Source organism: Bos javanicus, chromosome 27, assembly GCF_032452875.1.
Source record: "Bos javanicus breed banteng chromosome 27, ARS-OSU_banteng_1.0, whole genome shotgun sequence".
NCBI classification, from domain to species: domain Eukaryota; kingdom Metazoa; phylum Chordata; class Mammalia; order Artiodactyla; family Bovidae; genus Bos; species Bos javanicus.
The window spans coordinates 33,046,820-33,072,020 of NC_083894.1; the positions used below are offsets into that span (position 1 = coordinate 33,046,820).

Sequence of the window (25,201 nt, forward strand, 5' to 3'; positions counted from 1 at the left end):
TGGCTCAGAGAAAACAGCATGCAAAAAAAGGAAGCGGAGGATAAGTCCCCAACCCTGTCTCTACCGCTCATCCATCACCTTTCTGGACGGGAAGAGAGATCAAAAGGGATGACCAGCAGGACAGGACAGCATTTTGCAACTGTTTCCACCCCGAGCCTCATTCCCACCTGTGAGGAATCACTGCCTCATTAAATGTCATTTGGCCTCGATTCAGCCTCAGAGAGCGGCTGTTGCAGTGGAATTCCTTTCCGGACTTAGAGTGTCTCCGCTGAGCAAAAAAAAAAAAAAAAAGAAGAAGAAATGACAGGAGGGCTGTGTGACCCCGGACCGAGGCGTCCCCTGCTCTTCTCTGAGAAGTTCCCCGGCCTGGGAACAGGAGGGCCGGTGGCAGACCTGCCTGTGGGCCGTGGCTCTGTGACGACCCTTCCTAGGAATGCAGGCCTGGCTCCTGCGCCCGCCCTGAGGAGGGCTCCTGCTGGGGGGAGGGGGGCCGTCCCCTTCTCCCTTGCTCCATTTGCAATCACTATTTATTTATCTTTGGAAGTTGAAGGAACCAGAGCCTGCAACTGGGAGAGGCTTGTGGAGCCAGAAGAAGTCCGTGTCTGGGCTCAGCGTCTGCCGCCCACACAAGGGAAAGAAACCCTTCCCAGGAAAGGGGGTGGGTGGGGGGAACCCCGCTGACAGGCCACCGTGCTGGAAAAGGTGCCACACACACCCACGGCACCAGAGAAGGCGGCAGTCATCAGAGAGACCACTTTGGTGGCCCAACGGAGGAGGGGGAAAGGGGGCTCGCCTCAGGGGTCCCCCAAACCCCAGCAGCCTGCATCTCCACCGCAAAGGTGCTATTAAGTGGCAGAAAAGGCCGCCTTCGTGGGGAAACTGAGGACGTAGGCTCACTGGGCCACACCTCACGCTACCCTCTGTCCCCAGCCGGGTTCCCAGCCTGCATTCCAGCCCCTCTAAGACTCACTGAGAGTTTTCATAGCCACCTGAGTGGCCCCCGCCCACTCACTCATTCTCAGGCCAAAACTTGCAGTCACAAACCAGGGGGCGGAAGGGCCCCTTTGGACTGCGGAGATTTGACACCCCACGATGTTAGGGACTGTGTTCTTAGTCAGAGCCGCCCAGACCGGGCCCTCCTGACTCACTGCAGTGCTCTTACCACAGCCAGTGGGAATCCCTGCTTTTGCCTTCTCAGTTCTGCTCATTCCCACCCACCCACGCCCCCCGCCCTCCACACACGCGCGCGCCTGCGCACGCACAGGGTTGTGGAAAAGCTAGGCCCCTAGATCTGACCTGTCTCGGCCTTTGACCCCTCCTGGCCCAATGACATGCAACCCCCGCTGGGCGAGGTCACCCGGAGGATCCGAGAGCCTCCTTCGTCTCCAGCTTGTATATATCCTGCGCTGACTGGAGCAGGGCTGCGAGAGTGAGCGCCTGGCTTCCAGCCTGGCCCACCAGGTCAGGGGTCAGGGGAAGCCGAGTCTCAGCAACCCTGGAGCGGGGTACAAAGTTCATTCCCACCCAGGGACATCTCTGGTCAAGCCCGCGGGTCGATGAAAGCCCCAGAAGCATCGGGGTGCAGGCTGGACGGGCAAGAGTGAGGCAGGATTCCGTGGGAAGTGCTAGCGGTTGGCTGTGGTTGTGGAGAGGAAGAACCTCAGCTCCGGGGAGAGGGGCGGCCGGGAGACGTCCAGGGTCAGGGCGGGCGTGGGGGACGCGCGGGGCCTCTCCCCGGCGGGCCGGCGGCGACTAGGAGGAGGACAGCGGCCTGACCGCGCATCGGGAGGCGCTAGGGCCTCGCGGACGGACGAGCTGGCGAGGGGAGGGCGCCCTCTCGGGAGGGCGGGCGGGGGCTGGAGGCGGCGGCAGCGGCGCCGCGCCGAGCTGCCTCCATCCATGGCACGGAGCGGCGGCGGCGGCGGCGGCGGCGGCAGGAGCCCGGCGCGATCCGCTAGGTCCCAGCCCCGCGCAGAGCGAGCAGGCGACGCAGAGGGGCCCGGCCTCATCCGGCCCGGGCGCACGGCGCCGAGAGTCGGGCCGCGCCGCCGGGGGCCGTCAGCGCCGCGCTGACAGCCGCGCCCGCGTCCTCCCCGCCGGGGCGCTCGCCGGACATGTCCCCGGGGCGCGGCGGCGGGGACCCCGGGGCTCGCCTCCGCCCAGGGCCCCCCGCCCCGCCCTCGGGCGCCCCGGGCCCCCGCTGAGCACGCCTCCCGCCCGCCCGGATCCCTCCGGCCGGCGCGCAGACTAGCCCTGGCGCTGTGGGTCCCCGCGGGGCGATGGGCTGATGGGCGCCGCGGGACGCAGGATGCGGGGGGCGCCCGCGCGCCTGCTGCTGCCGCTGCTGCTGCCTTGGCTGCTGCTTTTGACGCCCGAGACTCGGGGCGCACCCGGCTGCCCGGTCCCCATCCGCAGCTGCAAGTGCTCGGGGGAGCGGCCGAAGGGGCTCAGCGGCGGCGCCCCCAACCCGGCGCGCAGGAGGGTGGTGTGCGGCGGCGGGGACCTCCCGGAGCCTCCCGATCCCGGCCTTCTGCCGAACAGCACCGTTACCCTGTGAGTACCCTACTCGGTCCGGCCGGGCCCCAGTCCCGACGAAGGCACGACAGGAGACTAGACGGGAGGGCTGGGGAATGGGGGACAGAGACGATTCCACCACTTCAGAGACTTCGGGCCTGAGTCCAGAAGCCGAGAAAGGAGGCTTGGGAGAAGCAGGGGAAAGATTAGGGCTCCAGGCGTGGAAGGAGGGAGGAAGGAGCACTGGGGACGGATGCGCCCCAAAGAGAGGCACCGCGGGGCGCCCACTCACCTGTACAGGTGAAGGGGAACGCGCGCTGGCGGGACGCCCAGACCCCTTGGCTTTCTAGCCGGGGCTGGTGTTGCGGACTTCGGGGACCTAAGGTGGGTGGGATGGGAGGAGGGCTCAGCGGAGATCGACGCCTGCGGCCCAGTAGGTGCCTGTGGTCGTCACCACCGCGGACGCGTCCCTGGACGCACTGGGGGAGTTTCCCGGGTTCAGCCCGCGGGCCTGGATCCTCCAGATGGGGGCGCCCCATCCGACCCCGGGGCCTGCCAGCCCGGCCTGCAGCCCGTCTCTCTAGCTCAGGCAGGAGGGTGGGTTCGGAAAAATGTCTATCCTTGGGGTGCAGGCGCTTCTAATGTGAACGAGAACCCCCGGCGTCCCGATTCCTCTTGGGCCCCTGTCCCGCCGCGCGCATCTGTGAATTGACCTGTGCTCCTAGTCCTGCATCCCTTCCTCCTCCCTCCCTTCTCGGATGTGAAGACGAACTTTGGCCGTTTCGCGATTGACTTCTTCGCGCAGATTGCAGAGAAAGAAACCTGGCGGAGGGGAAGGAGGCTGCCTCCCAAACTCCCTCCGTCATCCCGTCGTTCCCTTCTCAGCCCGGGCCTTATTAAGCCCTCATTGGCAACCGGCTCTGCCCGCTGCGCCACAACCCGACCCCCAGCCTCCCCAACGAGGGTCCGAGATCCCGCCAGCCCGCAGGAGAATTAGCGACCGCTCCCCACCGCAGCGATTTCCTGCGCGGACCACGTGCTCGGAGCTCCACGCATGCCGTGGAGTGGGGGGTCCGGCCCTGGCGGCGGCCCCTTCCTGTCCTGTCCTAGACCCAGCCTCCAAGCCGCTTCCCCTTCCCTGTCCTCCTGACCCTGGTGGCGACCGTTTCCCCACCACCCCTTGCCCTGGAGTTGGAGCTGGCTCAGGGTCTATCCGATTGTGTCCAGAACAATACAGTAACGACTCTGGTTGGGTGAGTTCAGAGGCTGTGCGCTTCCTGACAGGACACGACTGGTCAGCCTCTGACGTTGGCCGCCTGGCCTGCATTCTCCCCAGCCTGGGGTGGGTGTGTGCCTGTGTGTATTAGCGGGGTGGAAGCCGTGTCCCTCTGCTCTCTCCCGGGTTCCCGCCACTCAGGGGATAGGGCCATGGCCTGGGAAGACAGCTGTGGCAGCTGATTCCCGTCCCCCTGAGAGTCCACTGGTGTGGAAGTGTCCAGACAGGCCTGGGCATTCCCCAGCCCACTCACTTCTGGAGGAGAAAAATGCTTGCTGTGTGGAATGATTGGGCCAGTGTGTCTGTGTGAGTCCCTGCTGGGCGATGAGAATTGAGCTCCGAGAGGGGTGTGTGTGCATGTGTGCCCTGGATCTTTCAGCCCTGCTCACACACATGTGCTGCCATTAGGGCATCCTAACGTACTGACGGCAGAAAGAAGGGGAAAAACATTAAAGGTGGTTTTGCAGCACATCTTAGAATGATTGGGCAACTAATGCTTTCCAGCCACGGCTAATTCCCATGGATGCCACTCCAAGGAGACAGCGTGGGGTGAGAAGATACGTTCTCAGCAAGAGAGACGCTGGGTGAAAAGATATGGGGATAGGGTGGCAGCCAACAGGACTCCTAGCTCACCTTCCCATCCTTAACCATCCCCAGAGGAAGGGCCGCCCCCCTTTTGTCCCAGGCCACTGACCTACCTGGGCCAAGATACCTTCCAAAGAACAGCCCCCCACCCCTCAGCCTGGCTAGACATCTCCGCAGGGACAACGGACAGGGCAGGCCAAGCTGGAGCACCCTGAGAGCCCGCTGGCCCGTCAGCCTGCCCTGGGGTGAGACTGGGACCCACCACGGACATTTGCTTCAGAGACCACCCCACGGACTCCACCTAACCCGGATCCAGACTGCAACCCATCCCCCAAGCTGGCTTTTAAAGGAAAAGAGCCCACATTCTCCTTCAGCAGAAGTTGGGCAAGGATTCTTTTCTGGGGGTTCAGTGCCCCCAGTAAACCCATCCCTAGCCAGCATGCATCTCAAGGGAAGAAGGGCTGGGAAGGGGCTTCAGCCACTCCAGTCTGGCTGCAAATGGAGGCGGAGAGCGCGGAAACCTTCACACCCTCCCAAACCCTTCCCTCCTTTATTATTTTTTTCCCCCAAAATTTCTCCTTTCCCCTTTCTGCCCATGACCTAGGGCAAACAATGGACTTGGGCCAGTAACCTTTGCATTATAGCTTTCCCCTCTCTCCTCCCGTTTTCCTCCAGAATGGGCCGCCAGCTCTCAGTCCCCTCCACGCACCGCCCTGCCCATGTGGGTCCTGGGCGGGCAGGGGAAAGTCGGGCCTTCACTTTGGGAAGCCTGGCAGACTCTCCAGGCAGAGAAAGTGCTAGATAAGGTGCCCGTCTGCAGCCAGCCTCCAGGCTGATCAGGGGCAACCCTGTCAACAGAGCCGCTCACCTCAGGGAAAACCCTTCCGCCCCCACCCCGTTATCTGCGTCCTGCCTTCTGTTTTGCAGGCCCCTCTCTCCACCCTTGGCTTTTTTTTTTTTTTTTTCTTTCCTCTAATGGATTTTCATTCGCAGTTTTTCCAGGAAAGTAGAACTCTTGGCTTTCTTCCTGATCCGTCTGCCCACCCCACCCCCTAGTCTCACAGCTGGTCCAGGGGGCAGCTGTGGGCATGTCCCCGCCAACCCCACCCCCAGCCCAGAGCAGGAGCCTTTACCGGCCTCCCTTGAGGGGCAAGTTCTCATGGGGGAGAGTGGCTTATCACAGGCAGGGGATGCAGACACAGACCACTGTGAGCCCCCTGCTCACCCCTAGGCAGCAGCTGATGGGCCTGTCCTCTGATTCTGGGCTCTGGGAGTTACGGAGATGGGGAAAGTGGAGAGGGGATATTCAGGGATTCCACGAAGAGACTGATAATGGATAACTCTAGAAGGAAATCTCTCCTGAGGACCTCCTAGGACCTCTGAGCAGGCCCTCAGAGGATACTGGGCAGTGTCATAAGTTTCTGGGCGCCCTGGGCCAAAACAGACCTAAGAGACCAGCAGGTCCAGCCCCTACATGAACATCTGACAGCTGAGCAAACTGAGGCCAGGTGGGCAGAAGGCCACATCTTGCCCCAGAGCCGCACAGTTTAGCTGGCTGATGCCAGCGTCAGGATTAGCTGGTGGGGTTCCCCTCGTGTTCCTTTCAGGTAAGAGAGTCAGTGTTCACCTGGCTGGACTTGGGAGCCAATGGACACAAAGGCTGATTTAGAAAACCCGGTTCCTTCCCAGCAGGACCCAGGCCCCTTTGACCTGGGAACATTCCAAGGCTGGGTGGGGATGGGAGGCAGGCATGGGACAGTTGAGGAATCCTCATCCACTCAGTCTGGGGGGTTGCCCACCACATAGGTTGATCCCACAGGAGAGAAGGAGCTTGGGCCCTGCAGATGTGCCTGACGGTGGCTAGGCCCCTTTGCTGTGAGTTTGGTGGTCTTCAGAGCACCATGGGGGAGGGAGGCCCCTTCCCAGCCCTCCCCACAGCCCCCTTGTGCCCTCCCTTAAGCACCCCTCATCCCAGCCATGGGGTCCAGTTGGGGGAGCTGGGGGCAAAGTGTGCCAATGGCCTGCAAGGAGCCCCGAGGGGAGGGGAGAGATGCTGACTGAAGGGGCGGGCCCACGCGGCCTCCCCACCCCCTTCCCTTCCACCCTCTTTCCCCCATATGGTTCTCATAAGGTCTGGGCTCAGAGACAGCAGCCAGAGGAAGTGGCTGTGTACAGAGAGCTTTTGTGCGGGAGAGGAGGGGGGTGGGGGAGGGAGCGAGGAGAAAAGAGGGAAGGAAGGAGAGGGAAGAGGCCCAGGACTCCAACACACTCTCCCTTTAGGGGGGCTCTGGGACCCCCCGCTTGTCTGAAGTGAGGAGCCCTGAAGAAATCCATGTGCCTCCCTGACTCTCCCCCGACCACCTCCTGGAGTTGCTGATGGCCACCAGAGCCCAGGTTCCAGGACTCATCAGCCATTCCCGGAGGTGTTAGGAACCCTGCCCATAGGTACAGGGCCCAGGGTCTCATCTCAGAAGCACCAGGCAGACAGCAGAGCCCTCCATGCTTCCCTGGGTTGAGTCCTTCTTGCACCTGAGACAGTGGACCTAAAATTCAACCCCCATTCATCCCGAGTGGGGCCAGGACCCAGAATGGGTTATTTGCAGAATTATTCAGAACCCATGCAAGAACCCAGCCACTCCTGACCCCCCAAGGAAGTCTGTTTTTGCTACTACAGCTCACCCCTCTGGGCTGGGCTTTCGGGGGTGTGGGAAGGTGAGCTGGGATGCAATCCTTAGTCCTGGTGAGTCTGAGAATTTCCCCCAAAGGCACAGGCAAACCAGTGTAATTTGAACCTCACCATAAATTGACCCTTAAATTTGGGGTCATGTGTTTAAAGGGAGCAAGTGTTCCTAAGTTTATGCCACATGGGAGTCATTGGGGTAAGAACTCTTTCCTGAAGGAGAAAAAGTTCCAGCCACCTCTGAGTTGATCTCCATCCTTCCATTCCGGCAAGCATGTCATCCCCAAAGCCCAGAGAGGGGAGGCGAGTTCCCCAAGGCCACACAGCCTGGACTGAGACCCCCCCCTTCACTCCCCCATTCCACCCCTCCCCCCCACCCCCGAGGTAGAGCCTTGGCCTCCAGGGGCCCAGACGGAGAGCAGGGGAGGGGAGGGGAGGGAAATGGCCCTGGGCTGGGGAACCAGAAGGAAAATCCGGTTGACGGCTAAGACGGGGCTGTTCAGAGGGGCTGTTTATTTTCATTCCCCCAGCCCAGCCACTCTGTTCTATTTAGAGCTTAGACACTGACAGGACAAAGCTGCCTCCTCCCCTTCCTCCCTCCTCCTCCTCCGGGGGGCCCCCATCCTTCCCAAACTCCAGAACATTCCTTTGCTTTTAGGACTGGGTGATGGGGGTGGGGGAGCAGAGACGCTGCGGAGTGTAGCTAACGCCCGGCGGCCTCCCAGGACCCCGCTTTCCCAGCCCTGGGAGTGGGGAGAGGCCGGCTGGGGGAGACGGGTGTGCAAGATGGATGGGGCCAGGTGAGGGGCACGGGACAGTCTGTCACGGAGGAGCAGGGAACCGGCTGGAGGGAGCAGCCCGGGAGGGAGTTCCAGCCTGAGCTCGAGGGCCCAGACGTCTCCCAGCTGGAAAGCAAAGAGGAGGTCGAGAGCCCCCACCTCCCGCTTCTCTCCCTCCCGCTCCGCCCTCCGCCCCCAGGGCGCTTCGCCTGCTGGGAGCTGTGAGTTGGAGCAGAAACTCTAGATTTCAGGAGACTCAGGGTGGGAAAAGCCATCACACTAAGGAGTGGGCGTTTCCAGTTCAGACCCTTCTTTTCCTAAGAAGGCACCCCAATTGCGGCTGACCTGCCCAAGGTCACCCAACTCCCAGCCAGATCCCTTGACTCCAGCTCCTGGTCAACCCTGTTCCCACACTGACCAATCAGAGCCATCCTCCCTGGGGGCAGGGATATAACCAATCTGCTTCCTCCACGTGGATAGTGAGCCAGGAAGAGAGGCGTCCACCCGCACTGATACACGTGTGCTTAGGGGACCACTGTGCAACATCACTGCCCAGAAGACTTGGTGGGGAAGTGGAGGCAAAGAGGAAACTGCCTCCTGACTTGGGAAAACTGGGGGTTCATGGACCACCCCCACTTCCCCTGGAGCTGTACCCCACCAGACTCCCGCCCACCCACCCAGTCCGCCAGTTGCCTGTGTTGTGTGTCTGGCCTCTGCTGCCAGGAGGCCATAGAGAGCTGGTCTCTGCCCTCAGGGGCCTTGCAGGCTCAAGGTGGAGGCTGGATACAGGCTCACAAAGGATAGAAGTGGAGCCTCCAAGTTCCCAAGGAAAATCTCTTGAATGGAAGGAGTAAAGGGCTAATTTATGCTTAGGTGTAAAAGATTGATAACAGATCCTTTCAGGTTTATTTGTATTTTTTTAAAAACCCACTTTCTTTGCCTAAAAGTCTGAGTCCCCCGTGGTGAGATTTTAGGCCGTGTCTGCAGGAAGTGTGATTGGGAGTAAGTTACCAGCTTCCTGAAACCGGGTGGACACAGCTATACAAATAGTCCACCCTATCCGTCACACGTTCTTCCACCTTCCCTGAGTGGGAAATGGTAGACACCCGGTCTCATTTGTGTTTGCAGTGCTGGTGTGTTCCCCAGGGCCCAGCACACAGCAGGTGTTCAGGTAGGATTGGTGTGTTCCCCAGGGCCAAGCGCACCATAAGTGTTCTTGTAGGATTGAATAATGAGTGAGTGGACGCCCAGGGGTGAATGCTCACAACAGACTCAATTCCAGTGCCGGGGGCTCCCACATCCCAGTCAAGGCATATCAACTACCCACCATGAACAGCTGTAGGTTCGCCTTCTCCAGTTTCTTGGTTTCTGCCTGCTGATCGCCCAGATGCAGTGCCCCTGCAGAGAGGGCAGGTTAGAGAAGAGGACCGAGGGAAGGTCCTGTGTGTAGGAGCCACTGCAAGACAATTTTCGTCTTTACCTTGACCTCAGGCCCTGCCTGGACAGCTCAGTTTCAAGGCTGAGGTCAGAGGCTGTCGCAGGACTGCTGCTACTGCTAAGTCACTTCAGTCGTGTCCGACTCTGTGCGACCCCATAGATGGCAGCCCACCAGGCTCTCCCGCCCCTGGGATTCTCCAAGCAAGAACACTGGAGTGGGTTGCCATTTCCTTCTCCAATGCGTGAAAGTGAAAAGTGAAAGCGAAGTCGCTCAGTCATGTCAGACTCTTTGCGACCCCATGGACCACAGCCTACCAGGCTCCTCCATCCATGGGATTCTCCAGGCAAGAGTACTGGAGTGGGGTGCCATTGCCTTCTCCGTCTCCATGTCGCAGGACATGGCCCTCTAAAGCCTGGGGAGAAGAGGCCCCACCAGGGTGACCTCCTAACCAGTAGGTGTTCAGGGCTGACCGGACAGTCTTCCAGCCAAGGGAAGGATGGCAGGAGGTCTGGGAGTGCCGTGTGTCCTCTCCAGCATTTCTGTGCCCCGCAGTCAGGCTCAGTGGAATGGGCACAGCCTTTAGGCAAAGGTATGTGTCAGAACCAGGCCCGTGGACCAGAGGCAGTCTCACATTTGGAGGCCCCATTGTCCCATCAGTCATGCTAAACTGCACCCACATCCTTCATGAAACTGAACGATGATTGCTAATTGGCAATAATATGACATTTAGTAGTTCTGTAGTTAAACCTTCATTAATTTACACTTGCAGCACCTATATTCAGTAGTGATTTTTTTTTTTTTTTTTTAGGTTTCAGATGCCCTAATGGGCCTGGAAATGCTCCAAGGCCCTGGGTACTGTGCCCACGGGAGGGGGGTTAGGGGAGAACGGTCTCACATTGATGGTTATGAGCCTGGGGCTCTTCTTGCATCAGCAAGCAGACCACCCTGCTCCCCACACTGACAGTCTCCCAAAGACACGGCCAAGGTGCCAGCAGCAGGTGTTGGCGACGGGGCCCTCCCAGCCCAGAGGACCCTGGCAGCAGCCTGCATTCCAGGCTCAGAATTCCTGGAGAGCGTGGGGCCCTGACATGTGTGTGTGTGCTGGGCCAGGTGGGGGCTGGGAGGGTGACACGTGCGACTCTTCCAGCACGTGTGAGACCCCTTCGGTGCAGGCATGTGCTGGCCCCATGCCCCACTGAGTGGGGCCTGCGGGACCCCTACAAGGGTCATCTTGGATGTCAGGCCGGGATCTGGCGAGTTCTTGCGGCTGCCTGGAGGCCACAGGGCCCCAGCTGACGCCAGCCACTCGCTCCTGTGGCCTCCAGCCTCGTCGTTAGCAGTAACGCTGCTTGCTCCTCTTCCCTAAAATAGGACCCGGGCGCGGACAGAGTTCTGGAATGGACGCCGTGTGTCCCCTCTCTTTGGCCGGGTTTCAGATTCTGGGGTAGTGAACAGAGGCCTCCAGGGACTGGCCCCCCTTCCTGTGAAAATGTGACCCTGGGTGGTAGTCGGGGGCGGGGGGAGGGAGGAAGATGTTGAGGATGCTGGGCTGGGCCAGCCGGAGAGGCAAGTGGCGTGGTTGGGAAGAAAACCCTCCTGGCGGGCACACTGTACTTGGGCTGGGAAGGCTGCTGCTGCTGAGGTTGTTGGGAGAGAGAGGTGGCTGAGAGTATTAGGAAGAAGGGGTCAAGACTGCACCGTGTCTGTGACTCTGGACAGAAGCTTGGGGCCGCCCTGCCTGTTTGCCTCCCATGGGAGCCGTGTGTGGTGGGAACATTTTGCTTCCTAATGGATGAGGCTGTGTGTGTGTGTGTGTTTCATTTACCCCCATGAGCAGCCTTGTGACTGCCAGCTTCCTACCTCCCCCAAACGCGGTCCCAAATTCCTGGCCAGACACACAAGGGGCACCTCCGAAGAACTGAACCCGCAGACACCATTATTTCAGTCCCCACACTCTGGGACGAAAATAAAATCTCCTCAGCCTGATCTAGGTTGTTAAGACCAAAAGATCCAATTTTGGCTACTTGGGGGCTAAACCATAATGGTATCAGTGATGTCTTTCCAAGAACTGGAGATGTGGCAAGAGAGGGTCCATTGGAGGGGGAAGATGCAGTGATGCCGGCCTGGGGTCCCCACTTCTGTGAGTGGCTTAGAGGGTAGGGGATTGGGAGAGCATGTTCTCGAACACAAGAAAAAAAAAAAAATCTCATTTCAAGACTCTCCAGGCTGGGAGTTTGCACTGGGCTGGCCCAGCCAGCTGCATGGGCTGCAGCCAACCCTGCTCCCACGCTGCTGTGCCCTCTCCTCCCCGGCCCACAGAGCCCACTTCAGAGGGGGCGGGAGCCAGGAGGGAGCTCTCCTGGACCAGAGGCTCAGCCTCACCTGCCTCGGGTGCTGGGCCCCATCCTTTGCTCTGCTCCCAGGCCACACGCACACAGACACACACAGACACACACACACCTACGCACACAGCACCCCGGCTGCCTCGAGATCTCCCCGGCAGCCCAGACTTCCTCGTGGGGGGCGGTGCTGGCTACAAGCAGACTAGATCAGGGATGAGGGTTAAGGTCACCAGCCCCATGTGGCCTCCGAGTACTTGCAATGTGGCTGGTCTAAATTAAGTTGTGCTGAAGAGGACACTGCACACCAGATTCCAAGACAGTACAAAAAGAAGGAAAATAGCTCATTCATAATTTTTGTTATGTATATAATTTATATTGTGTATTTATAATATATAAGTATATATAATATATATGTAATGTTTTCTATTTATAATATAATTATATATTTATAATACATAATAACATATGTTTTACATGTTAAAATGATAACATTTTGGATGCACTGAGATAAAGTCTATTATTAAGATTAACTTAATTTTTAACTTTTAAAAAGTGTGGCTGCTAGAACGTTCTGAATTACATGTGCAGCTGGCGTTCTACCTCTGTTGACCGACTCTGGGTTAAATTTGGGGTATGTGAAAGGTGTTCAAGGGTTAAAGGCTGAAGCGTCTGGGGAATGTGGGGTACCTACTCCCCAGCACTACCTCTAGACGTGTCTGGATGGGGTTCTCCAGTTACAATCCTGAGTTTTAATATTAGGGATTTGGGAATTGGAGACTTTTTTAATTTTCTGTTTTTAATTCAGCGATCTGTAAACAAAAATCTTTTGCTGATAATTTTGAGATAATTTTTTCTTAGAAGGTATTTATTTTCATTCCTAAGGTCAATGTTTCTCAAACTGGGATCCACAGATATATTTGCAGGAAATAAAACAGCTTTCCGCTCCCTTTAACAGGCCCGTACGCCATTCAGGTTTGGCAGTGTTCTCAGGCTTCCCCCTTGGTGCTCTGGGCTGTGATAACCTGGCTCCCCCATTCCTCTGTCCTTCCATACCCCTGACCCTTCCCTGTGCTCCCCACCCCCATCAGCATCCTAATCTGTCTTCCTCCCAAGACCCAGGCAGGAGTCATCCCTGGAGAGACCTTGGGGTGGGGGAGGCTGAAACAGATGCCCTTTCTCACCCTTCCTTCTGGTATTTCAGGATCTCTCCCCCACATAAGGATACTGAGGGGTCCTCTCGCCTTTTTTTGACAGTTAATGCAGCCTCTGAGCCTCAGGCCCTGAGGCTATATGAAGAAATGAGGTGCAGATGACGAGGGGCAGGTTTGGATTTAAAACTCACACCATCAGGAGCCTGTCACCACCAAGGGGGCAACCCCAGCCCCACCAGACCCTTAGAGCTGTAAGAACTGACAATATTATTTACAATCAGCCACCACAGGTAATGGGAAACAAAACCATCCTTGGGAAGATCGCCTGGAGGAGGAAATGGCAACCCACTCCAGTATTCTTGCCTGGGAAATCCCATGGACAGAGGAGCCTGGCGGGCTACAGTCCATGGAATCGCAGAGTCGGACACGACTTGGCGACTAAATGGAACAAGAACAAAACGCATAAAATGAGAATAAAGGGGTTCAAGAAAGTTCTAAGTATTCATATGATGACTACTGTGATGTGCTTTTTGAAATATCAAGGTGTGTGTGTGTGTGTGAAGCACTTTGGAAACATAGCACTTCCCCGGAACCCGTCCACATGGTCACTGTGGATGATGAGGTGGAGAGACAGTGAGGCGGGGTCCAGGAGGGGAGGAGGGGGCCTCTCTGCAGAGCGGAGAAAGCAGGGAAGGAGATGAGCTGCACCTCTTTCCCTTCACCCACAAAGCCCTTCCCGCCCGTGCCTCCATCCGGCCACGGTCTGCCCTCCACATGCTCCTTGAACTTGGAGTAGCGCAGATGTCTGGGGTCCTTTCACTGTTGGGCTGGTATGTGCACCCACCCACTTCCAGGAGGCTTTGCACAGAGCTCGGACAACCCCTGTCATGCCCAGTCCCTGCCCCCTGCCCTCTCTTTTACTGTCCAGCCCCGAGGCTGCCCACTGGAGAGGAGGCCGGAGGCCTGCCCCTCTGGCCTTCCCAGGTCTGCTCTCCACTGCTCAGAGCAAAGATGGGAAACCCTTTGCAAGAGCTTGGGCTGAGAGGCTCATTAAAGCCTTTTTTTTTGGTCTCACATGGCATGTAGGATCTTAGTTCCCCAACCAGGGATCGAACCCACGCCCCCTATAGTGGAAGCATGAGTCTTAAATTCTGGACCACCAGGGAAGTCCCTCATTAAAGCTTTTTAATAAGCAATTAACTCAAGGGATGAGCCCTTTGACTGGTCTGGATCGCTCTCCTCCCAGCGGGGAGCCTGGCAGAGAAAGACTGAGTGGGTGGGCAGAGTGGGTTCCGTCAGGAACTTGGGGCCCCCTTTCCGCCTCCCACCAGTACAAACAAATAAATAAACAAAGACTCAGAGGCAGAGCCTGAGGCTTGGGCTCCCTGGAGCGGGGGGCGCCCAGGACTCCATCAGTTTCTTGTCAAGGTTGTAGACAGGCTTAGGGACGCACAGGCACTCTGTTCCTCTGAGTTGGGGGCCTTTGAGGGCAGGGAGGGAGGGGTCCCCTTCTGGTGAGGCCCTGAGCTCCCAGAGTGATGGAGACCCCAAGGAAGGGCAATCCCTTCCACTTGCCCCCACACCTACTGGGCTTCTTGTTCTACTTGCTAGACCTTTCTGCCCATCACTGTCCTCAGGTCAAGGCTGACGGCTTGAGCAAGACAGAGCTATCGGGGTGGGGGAGAAAGGTGGGGCTGTGGGCTTGGGCCTGTGATTCCCAGGTGGAAACAGAGTAGCGTGCCTGCTTATATGGAGCCCAAGTCAGATCCAGGCTGCGGGATCCCAGGCAGGTTGACATGGCGGAGCTGGGGCTCAGTGGGCTGACTGTATTCTGCCCGAGCTATTGGCTGGCTCCTCCCCGTGGTTTCCTAGAGCCCAGGGTGGGGCTGCTCCTTGCACAACCTCAGGGGGCGCCACTTACGCAGAAGGCAAGTGTTCTTCTCCCATCTGTGTTCTCCCCGGTTCTCCAGGCTCTTGAGCAACAACAAGATCACCGGCCTCCGGAGCGGAGCCTTCCTGGGACTGTCCCTGCTAGAGAAACTGTAAGTGCTCAGGCGGGGTGGGCCAGGGAGGGTGAGGGGTGCTAACTGCCAAGGGGCCACGCAACCCAGAACCTGCTGGCGGAGCAGGGCCCACAGTTGGACTTGACCACCAAGCGGAGGGCGGAGGGGCTGGTCTGGGAAAGAGAGACCCGCTCCCTCCCCGGGGACAGCAGAGAGGCCTGGGGACACCTCGCTGGTCCAGGCAGGGGTGGGGCTGTGGGAAGCTCATTAACGCTCTTTAATGAGCAATTAGCTCCAAGGGCCAAACCCCTTAACTGGCCAGAAGCCACCGCCCCCTCCCAGCTGGGGGCCCAGCAGACCGGGCAGAGGGAGGGTTTAGTGTGACTGGGGCCTCTTTCCTGCTTCCCTAAACACAAGCAATAAACAAAGCTCCCAGGGGCCAGAGTCCTGGCCAAGGGTGGGGACAGCGGGTCACGACCAATTCTCCCGCTCACTGTTCCCCCACCACCCTGATTACTGTTGCATCAGCTGCCCTGTGGGGCTGGAGCTGGTGGTGGGGCCTTCGCTTGGCAAGGGTCCTGCTAGCCCGAGAGAAGCTCCTTCCCCGAGTTGGGGACCTGCCTCTATCACGGGCAAAGTCCGTACCAAAGGAGAGGATTGAATTGAGCCCTCTCTCAGTTCCCCGTTCAGTTGGCAGCTTCTGATCCACAGCCTGTACGACAGCTTTGGGTCCTGTCTTCTCCACGGGACACCTGGGCCTCCTGTCCCTGCTGGAGCCGGACCCTCTCTAGCTCCCCGACCTCCAAGCCCCCCACCGCCATCTCCCATCTCTGCTTCCACCCCCTGGGCATTCCCAAGACCTCCAGCAGGGCCCTGTCCCCTCCAGTACCATTTTGCCTAAAATGCTTAGATCAGAGTGATGGAGGCTACTCAAGGATAAGGCGGACGCCTCCTTTCAAAGAGCCAAAGAGATTACCGTCTCGTGAGCCCACAGACCATGCCATATATAGAAAAATGAAGCAGGTCGGAGTTTCTGTGAAGTCCAAAGGAGGGCTCAGGGAAGGCTAGAAAGTTCAAGGGTAGGAGAGAAGCAGTATCTATGTGAGATCTTTAACCGGGACAATAATCTCATGAGGTTGTCTCCATGATGCCCACTTCCCAAGAGAAGGGCAAGCCCCTCTCCCAGTTCCCTTGGGGCTCGGGGAAAGCTTAGTGGCCTGGCTGGGTTCGTGGGGGTGGCAAGGCAGAGTGTGTTCCGTGTGATCTGGGCATCTTGGAGTTGGGAGGGGTCCCGGGATGCTGGCCGTGAACACACACAGCCATGACCAGTCTGCTCCAACAGGGAGGAAGGGCTGCCACCAAATTCCTTTTTAAAAGACTCATTAGGGACTTCCCTGGCAGTCCAAGTGGTTGAGACTCTGAGTGTCCACTGCAGGGGGCACAGATATGATCCCTGATCAGGGAAGTAAGATCCCGAATGCCAAGTGACACAGCCAAAAATTTAAAATAAGTTTAAAAAAACACTCGTGGAGATGAAAATGGAAAGCCATCCCCCTGTTCTTGCCTGGGAAATCTCATGGACAGAAGAGCCTGGCAAGATAGAGTCCATGGGAGTCTCAAAGAGTTGGATATGACTTAACAACTAAAAGATAACAACAAGTTTGCATTTTATAGTTATTTTTTTCTCACAGAGTATTTTTTTTAAACAAAATGTTTTATTAATTAAAAAAAAAAAAAACCTTTGTATAAAAGCAAAAAAAAAAAAAACACTTGTTAGGTACCAACAAAAAGGGAAAGATTTTCTCTCTCAGGAGCAGCTAAGCACTCGAGAGCTATAATTCCTGCACTCAGCCCAGGTCTTAGAGGGCTGAAATGCCAGAAACCAGATGCTCCCTCCAGGGATCTTTTGGAGAAAGACTAACCGCAGAAGCCTCTGGAAGCCTCTAGGACATGCTTCCAGCTTTTCCGTCTTGCCTCATCAGCCCCAGACATGCTGGGTCTGCCCGCTTGCTGCGTCTCCTGGGTCATCCTTCAGTCCCAGGAGGGTAGATTTTCTGATGAAGATGAGAAGATGGCCCTCTCCCCGCCACCCCACGCAAACCTACAGTACCCACGGGGACCTGAATCACTGCACTGCAGGTGCATTCAAACCACGCTGAAAGTGAAAGTGAAGTCGCTCAGTCGTGTCTGACTCTTTGCGACCCCATGGACTGTAGCCCGCCAGGCTCCTCTGTCCGTGGGATTCTCCAGGCAAGAATACTGGAGTTGGTTGCCATTTCCTTCTCCAGGGGATCTTCCCGACACAGGGATCAAACCCAGGTCTCCCACACTGCAGGCAGAATCTTTACCGTTTGAGCCACTAGGGGCCCCTGTCAAACCATGGAGGCAGGCAGAGAACAGTGGGACGGGAGTTGGGGTAATGACTAAATGCCCCTGCCATGTTAGGAATCACCTAGTTGTCCGCTCTCGAGATGTTTCTTGAGCCCCCTCTGTGTGCCAGGCTGCACGCTGGGCGTCAAGAATGAACACAGCAGGCCAGGTGTCTGCCCCATGGAACTCACCTGCCACGGACAGGACCCAGACAATAGCCAAGAACTGAACAATAAATCAGGAGACCCTGAATGCTGCAGAGAAAAACAGCCAGCAGGGAAAGGGGGACAGAAAGCTCTGGAGTGGAGATGCTATTTGATGTAGTGAGGTTAAGGCCTTGCTGGAGTTGATGGAGCCCGAGCCCTTGGGAGGGAGGAAGCTGACCGGCAGGTAGCCTTCTGGAGGCAGAGGCAGCAGCAGGTTGGAAAGCCCTGGGGTCCAGTCTGGCTGGTAAGTTTGAGGCGCCCAAAGAGGGCAGCGTGACTGGGGAGTGGTGCGAGGTGGGGTCAGATGGAGCCTTAGGTTTGCTCATTGGTTAAAAGTGGAGAGACAGGGTGGTTTGTAAAGTGCCTTCTGGATTTTAAACTCTATGATCCTTGGGTGTGGGCGATACCCACGGTGTTTCAGGAGAAGGAAAAAATATCAAAGAGCCCAGTGACACGGCCACCTGGGCTTTCAGAGGAGGGGAAGCAGAAGGGGATGCTGGGTTCAGCAGGCGCCCGCACTTCCCCAGGATGGAGAGGCAGTGCGGGGCTGGAGGAGCCCAGGGCCTCGAGCCTGGCTGAGCACCGCTATATCAGTCAGCCTTCTGCAGAGGGAGACAGCACCGAAAGGAGATGAATGTGTGTGTCCTTATATAAATAGGCAAAGAAATTAGTCAGTCAGTTGGGCTTCCCAGGTGGCACTAGTGGTAAAGAATTCACCTGCCAATGTAGGAGATGCAAGAGCCACAGGCTCAATTCCTGGATTGCAAAGACTCCCTGGAGAAAGAAATTGCAACCCACTCCAGTATTCTTGCCTGAAAAATTCCGTGGACAGAGGAGCCTGGCAGGCTGCAGTCCCTGAGGTTGCAAGGAGTCAGATATGTCTGAGCCTTACATAAACATACATTTAGTTAGTAGTTAAATATTTTAGCTACACAGCAAAGCTTTCTAGATCTTAGCTCCCTGACCAGGGATTGAACTCAGCCCCATGGTAGTAAAAGTGCCAAGTCCTAACCACTGGACTGCAGGGGAATTCTAAGAAATTATTTCTTTATCCACCTGCTAATGCAGGAGACTTCTGTCAAAGTGGATTTGATCCCTTGGTCAGGAAGAGCCCCTAGAGAAGGAAATGGCAACTCACTCCAGTATTCTTAAGAGCCTGGAAAATCCCAGGGACAGAGAATCCTGGCGGGCTACAGTCCATGGGATCTCAGAGTTGGACGCAACTTCGTGACTAAACAACAACATAAATTTATTTTAAGAAAATGTCTCATGTAATTGTGTGTGTGTGTGTGTGTGTGTGTGTGCATGCGTTCAGCTGTGTCTGACTATTTGTGATCCCATGGACTGTAGTGTGAATTGTGGGGACTGGAAAATCCAAAATCTGTAGGACCGGTCAGCAGGTTGGAGAGTCAGGCAGGAATGGATGCTGCAGTCTGAAGGCAGAACTACTCTGGAAAACCTCGGTTTTTACTCTCAGGCCCTTCAAATGGTTGGACAAGGCCCACCAATGTTAGCAAAGTCATCTCCTTTATTTAAAGTCAACTGATAGATTCATCGGTAGATGTTAAAACCACATCTTCAAAATACCTCCACAGCAGCACCCAGATTAGTGACTGATTAAGTCACTGGGTGCTACAGTCCAGCAGTCCCCAACTTTTTTGGGTACCAGTTTTGTGGAAGACAAATTTTCCACGGACAGGGTGGGGGGTGGTTTCTGTATGATTCTAGTGCATTACATTTATTGCGCACTTTATTTCTATGTAGTGGCAATCTCATGATATTCTGCCTTGATTCTAGGGTGAGGGTTTGTGCTCCTATGAGAATCTAATGCTGCCACCGCTGATCCGACAGGAAGCGGAGCTCAGGCAGTAATGCAGGTGATGGAGAGCGGCCGTAAACACAGATTGAGCCTCAGTTGCTCACCTGCTGCTCACCTCCTCCTATGCAGCCTGGTTCCTATGGGCTACGGATCGGTACCAGTCTGTGGCCCCGGGGTTAGGGACCGCGGCTATAGTCTGACACACAGAGTGATCATCTCAGTCACTCCCCAGAGGTGGAGAGAGGCCCTGGGCTCTGGTCCTGGAGATGCTAATGATCAGGTCAGCAAGGGCCTGGGAATCGCTGACAAGGTAGGCAGGCGATTCTCATGCCCGTCGGGGTTGGGAACCAGCGGACCAGATGACCCCTACACTGTGGGCCTATTCATCGCGAATGAGACGCCATGGCCTGGTGTGCAGTTGGTGCCAGGAAACACTGATCTCTCTGTCCTCTTGGACTGGGCTGTCCAGGCTGCCTCGGTGGAGCCAGTGGCAGCTTCACATCCCACGGCCAGGCAGCAAGTCCCGCGGGAGTTATCAGCCCGCCCGTAACTCAGTCTGGGCTGCTCCAGGAACTGCCAGAATTGCCTGCCCATGCCGAGTGCCCCTCTGGCCTCTGCAGATGGGTGGGGTGTAAGGGGCCCCTGTTTTGCAGTGCAGAGCCCCGAGGTATAGGGGAGAGGACACAAAAAGGGCCCCCCGAGGGAACGTGCCTGAGACAATCCCATGGGTGGACCCGTGGCCCCGGGAGGGGTAGGGTGGGGTGGGGTGGGGAGACACACCTTTATCAGCTAGGCAGGCTGGACAGGAGAACCTGAAATAGCCTGGCAAGGTTCAAGGATAGTCCAGGCCTGTGGCTGAAGAGCCCAGACTTGCGACCCCCTGCCTCTGAGCCCCGTGGCCCACCGCCCCTCAGCGCAGACTAGCCTGTTGTCCAGGGGAAGGACCTTTGGGTGAAGGGACTGGTGATGAAAAGGCACAGGACTTCGCCCTGGAGTGAAAAGAGACTGGGATGTAATTGCCCCTCCATCCTTCACCTTCTGGGTGCCTGTGCAAGCTGCAGGCTTCTCGCCTGGATCAAAGGGCAAGGCGCGGCTCCCTGATGGGCGATCACCGGGGTAAGAGGCTCTCACCCAGGACGACAGCAGGGGGACACTTCGGGCTCTCAGTACAGGCGGTCCCCTGCTCCTCAGAAGAGTTCTAAGTGGCAAGATGTCATACCAGCCACCCCTGATCGCTTGATTCATCCGCAGGCCCCAGCCCCGGGCATGCGGTGGTGGAGACGAAGTGTCTGCGCGGAAAGGCCTCGCCGGCGATCGGATCGTCTCTCGGGTCCCGCGCATCTCCGTGCGTTCAGCAGGGACCCGGCCACCGGACTTTCCCCGCAGACCCGAGCGGGCCACGGCGCAGACAGCCCCCTCGGGGGGTGGGGTGAAGGCCGAGGGAGCCCCGGACTGGGCGTGCGGGCCTGCTTGTGGGTCCGCGTGGACGCGCGCAGCCCCCAGTGGCCTGAGCACGCCTGGAGCCGAGGGCCCGGGGTGGGAGCCTGGAGCCGAGGCCCGGGATGATTTGTCGTTGCCTAATGAGATTAATGAGCCCCGGGGGCTGGTATGCGGCGGCGCTGGGGCTCTCATTAGACGCGGATGCTCACGGGAACGGTGGGGGGCGGGCGGGGGACTGAGGCTCCCCAGCCAGGTGGCTTCCATTAATCTGTGGGCGGGGCCGGGGGCCGGGCTCTGGCGTACCCCACCCCCGCCCCCACTGCCCTCCCGGCCCGCGCCGCCGGAGAGGAACGCGGAGCAGAGGCTGCCCGAAGGCCCGGGTAGGGAGGCTAATGGGTCCAGGGACAGCCCTCCTGCTCGCTGCTGTAGGCCCAAGGCCTGGCACGGGGTATGTGCTCCATAAATACCTATTGGATGAGGTCAGAGACAAGAGGGGCCCGGGGCATGCGGGTGGGAGGGAGCCTCGGACCGTCTGGGTTTTCCTCCTGGCCCCCAAGACCTCTCCCTTTCCCGCCTCCCCTAAACAACCTCTGTACCTGCGGGGGTGTCGTGCCCACTCCGCAGCCAGCCCTCCCCCCCACTTTCTAAGGAACCCTGAAAGTCCTGGAGGGCCCAAGGGAGCTGCTCTGCGGCCTCCAAACCTATAATTTGGTTTTCAAACCCACAAGCAGGGAGGTCTGTGGGGGCCAGAGGGAGCCAGCTTCGTGCTGCCCCACCCTGTCCGAGTGTGGGTACACACTCACACACATACACACACACACACTTAAATACGTACTGTCATACAAGCTCACACACTCAATAGTTTAGTGAGACCTAATTTACATACCATAAAGTTCACCCGTTTAAAGGGTAGGATCCAGTGGTTTTTGAGTACACTTACAGCTGTGCATTCATCATCATCATCTAATTTTAGAACATTTTCATCATCCCCTAAAGCAACCTTGAATCCTTACCAATCACTCCCCCCATCCTCCACCCTCTGTATTTCCCAGCCCTGAGCAAATGCTGGGCTTCCCAGGTGGCTCAGTGGTAAAGAATCCGCCTGCTAATGCAGGAGAGTCTCTGGTTCGATCTCTGGGTCAGGAAGATCCCCCGGAGAAGGAAATGGCAACCCACTCCAGTATTCTTGCCTGGGAAATCCCATGGACAGAGGAGCCTGGAGGGCTACAGTCCATGGGGTCCCATAAGAGTCAGACACAACTTAGTGACTCAAACAGCAACCACAAGTAACCACTAAGCTACTTTCTGTCTCTGTAGATTCACCTGGCCAATCTACAGAGACAGATACACAGAGGACCACGCTGTATGTGATCTTTGGTAACTGCATTCTTTCATGAAGCACAGTGTTTTCCAAGTTCGTCCATATACTATGTATTAGCACGTCATTTCCTGTTTATTTCTTTAATTATTATTTTTGGCTGCATTGTTTCTTAGTTGTGGCACACAGGATCTTTGCTGTGGTGCGTGGGCTTAGTTAACCCACGGCATGTGGGATTTTAGTTCCCTGACCAAGGATTGAACCTGTGTCCCATGCATTGGCAGGCAGGTTCTTAACCACTGGACCACCAGGGAAGTCTCTACATCATTCTTTTTTTATGGCCAAATACTATTCCATCGTATGAAGAGAGCATATTTTATTTCTTCATTCATAAGTTGATAGGCATTTGGGGTGTTTCCACTTGGGGCTTATGAACAGTGCTGCTATGGATATTCCTGTGTACGTTCTTGTGTGCGTGTGTGTTCACTTCTCTTGGATATGTACCAAGGAGTGGAATTGCTGGGTCATGTAGGGCTTCCCTGGTGGCTTAGTGGTCAAGAATTCGCCTGTTAATGCAAGAGACACAGGTTCAATCCCTGGGTCGGGAAGATCCCCTGGAGAAGGAAGTGCAACCCACTCCAGTATTCTTGCCTGGGAAATCCATGGACAGAGGGGACTCTGGCAGGTTCCAGTCCATGGGGTCACACAAGAGTCAGACACAACTTAGCATCTAAACAACAAAACAACAACAAACAATGGTAGCTTTAACTGCCAAGCTGTTTTCCAAAGTGGCTGCGCCATTTTACGCTCCCATCAATAACATATAAGGATTCCAGTCTCTGTTTTTTAAATTATAACCATCTTAGTGGACAAGTATTTCCCTAATGGTGTTGAGCACCTCTTCATGCATTCATTGGTCATTGGTATATTCTCTTTGGAGAAATGTCTGTTCACATCCCCTGCTCATTTTTTCAGCTGGACAATTTGTCTTTTTATCATTGAGTTGTAAGTTCTTTATATAATCTAGATAAAAGTCCCTTATCAGATATATGATTTGCAAATATCTTCTCTCATCCCATGGGTTGCCCTTTCTTGGGTGATATTCTTTCAAGAGCAAAGGTTTAAAATTTTCAAGTCCAACCTATCAATCAATCTGCTATTTTATTGCTTGTGCTCACACAGTCTTACACACTCAGCTCCTTGCACTCACACACTCAGTCTTACACACTCAGCTCCTTGAGCTCCTTTTTCCCAAGAAGGGTATAGGGTGAGATTTGCTCCCAGGAGTCCCCTGCCCCCCAACTTCTGCCATAGGGGGATCCTACTCCTCCGTGTGGGCACAGATACAGGGAGAGGGATATGTCTGGAGTCGGGGAGCCTGGTCTGGATTAGGCGTGGTGGGGGTGGGGAGGGAGGTTCCGCGCATAAGCTGCCTTTTCGCCAGGTTCCAGGACCAGGGAGGGCCCTGTGGAAGCAGACAGGGGGCGGGAGATTGCAGAAGGACGCACATCATGGACGCATCCGTGCGTCCTTGTGACCTCACCTAAGAGATGAAGGGATCGGATGAGAAAGACCAGAGCAGGGGTTTGTAACCTGCGTTCCACGGGCCTCTGAAATCAGGTGCATAGTACTGGGGGGTAGTGCATTCTTCTGGGGCGGGACTCCATAGCCCGCAGCAGATACTCAAAAAAGGATTCCGCTCAGCCAGGAAGGTGCTGAACCACCAACCAACCGGTAGGGGCCTCAGAGGCCCATGGTTCTGTGTGAGCATCTCCTCCTACCACAAGGGAGGGTACAGCCCCAGACCTGCGCCCCCACCTTGGGGACCAGGAGGCCTGAGCTGCTGGGGGCGGTGGGGGGGAGCAGCCCCCATCGGGCTATCAGTTCAGCACAGGGAGCTGCCCCTGGCCTGTGCCCCTCTCCCCCTGGAGAGGACCAGGGACTGGTAGATCTGGGCCAACTGTGAGGACACTCTGTCCAAGGGCTGCCTTGCCCACCCCGGAAGCTGCTCTGCGGGTGTGAGACTAGGGGGTCAGGACTGCAGACACTCGCTGGAAGCTCCCCTCTCCAAAGGCCCCGGTGGCCAGCGGGGGCTGCAGGAAACCCGGGGCAGGAAGGGGCTGGGCCCAAGCCGCCTGCCTTGCTCCCATCTGTGGAGCATCAGTGGGGCAGCTGGGTGGGGGTTCTTGCGGGGGGGGGGGGGCGGGGAGGAAATGAGAATATACAGTGAGCAGAGAGGGAAGGGGCGGGGGGCTGCAGCCCGGGCCCCTTGGCAGGCCATGAAGGGAAGTGACACAATGAGGAATGTGTTTCCCCCGCGCGGGGTGGGAGGCAGAGCCCTGAGAACGGCCAGACCCCCAGAGGGGCCAGGGGGCACAGGCCGGAGAGGCATCGGAGGCGGGGGCTGCGCGGGTGGGGCTCTGGGCAGCAAGTGGGGGCGGGGAGCGGGCAGGAAGGGCAGCTCGGGGTGGGGGCCGTCCCCATCTCCAGACTCCACCCTTGAAGGAGCCTTCTGGGCGCTGCGTTCTCGCACATTCCCTGCCTGCACCCTGGGGGTGGAAGTCACCCCGTGGGACACACCCTGATGGCTTCCTCTTCTTTCTCAAGGGGCGCAGGGTTATGGAGGCCAGTTCCTCGGTGGGAGAGGGCGCTGAGGTGTGAGGACCCCGGCCCAGGGGCAGGGCTGGGCAGGGGACATGGTCCATCTCTCTATGTTTGTCTGTCTCTGTCTCTTTCTGTTTATGTCTGTCTCTCCGTCTCTCGATCTCTCTGTTATTGCCTGTCTCCATCTCTCTGTCTCTTTCTGTGTCTGTCTGACTCCATCTCTCCATCTGTCTGTCTGTCCCTCTGTTATTGCCTGTCTCTGTCTCTCTGTCTGACTCCATCTCTCCATCTCTCTGTCTCTCTCTCTCTCTGTTATTGTCTGTCTCTGTTTCTCTCTCTGTCTCTCTGTGTCTCTCTGGGTGTTTTTGTCCCCAGCTGGGCTGGCCCGTGTGAAAACAGGCCCCTTGGTGGGAAGGCGCCTCCCCATCCTGGACACCCATTTCCTCTCCCCCAGCAGGGAGCTGGTCAGTTAACCCCCTCCTGCCCAGAATCCAGAGGTGCCCCCGAGGCTTTGGCCTGCAAAGCCAAGAGCCCCTTTCTGGGGCTGGGGCTGGGGATGGCCAGGCCTTGGAAAGCAGGTGGGCCCCACCAGCGAGCTAGCTGGGTTACTCCAGGAACACCACCGCACCCCCCACCCCCAGCCGTGCTCGCCTCTCTCCTGGGCGCTCCGGGGGGC

General features: G+C 57.1%; 1 protein-coding gene across 1 annotated transcript in view; it reads left to right on the plus strand.

The window, feature by feature from the left end:
• The first annotated feature begins 2,184 nt into the window (after positions 1-2,184).
• The window catches only part of ADGRA2 (adhesion G protein-coupled receptor A2), a 36,876-nt gene continuing 13,859 nt past the window's right edge, over positions 2,185-25,201 (plus strand). Inside the window, exons 1-2 of the mRNA XM_061404466.1 lie at positions 2,185-2,553; positions 14,736-14,807. Coding sequence (XP_061260450.1) covers positions 2,288-2,553; positions 14,736-14,807 — 338 coding nt within the window. The 5' untranslated portion in view covers positions 2,185-2,287. The remainder of the gene's footprint in view (positions 2,554-14,735; positions 14,808-25,201) is intronic.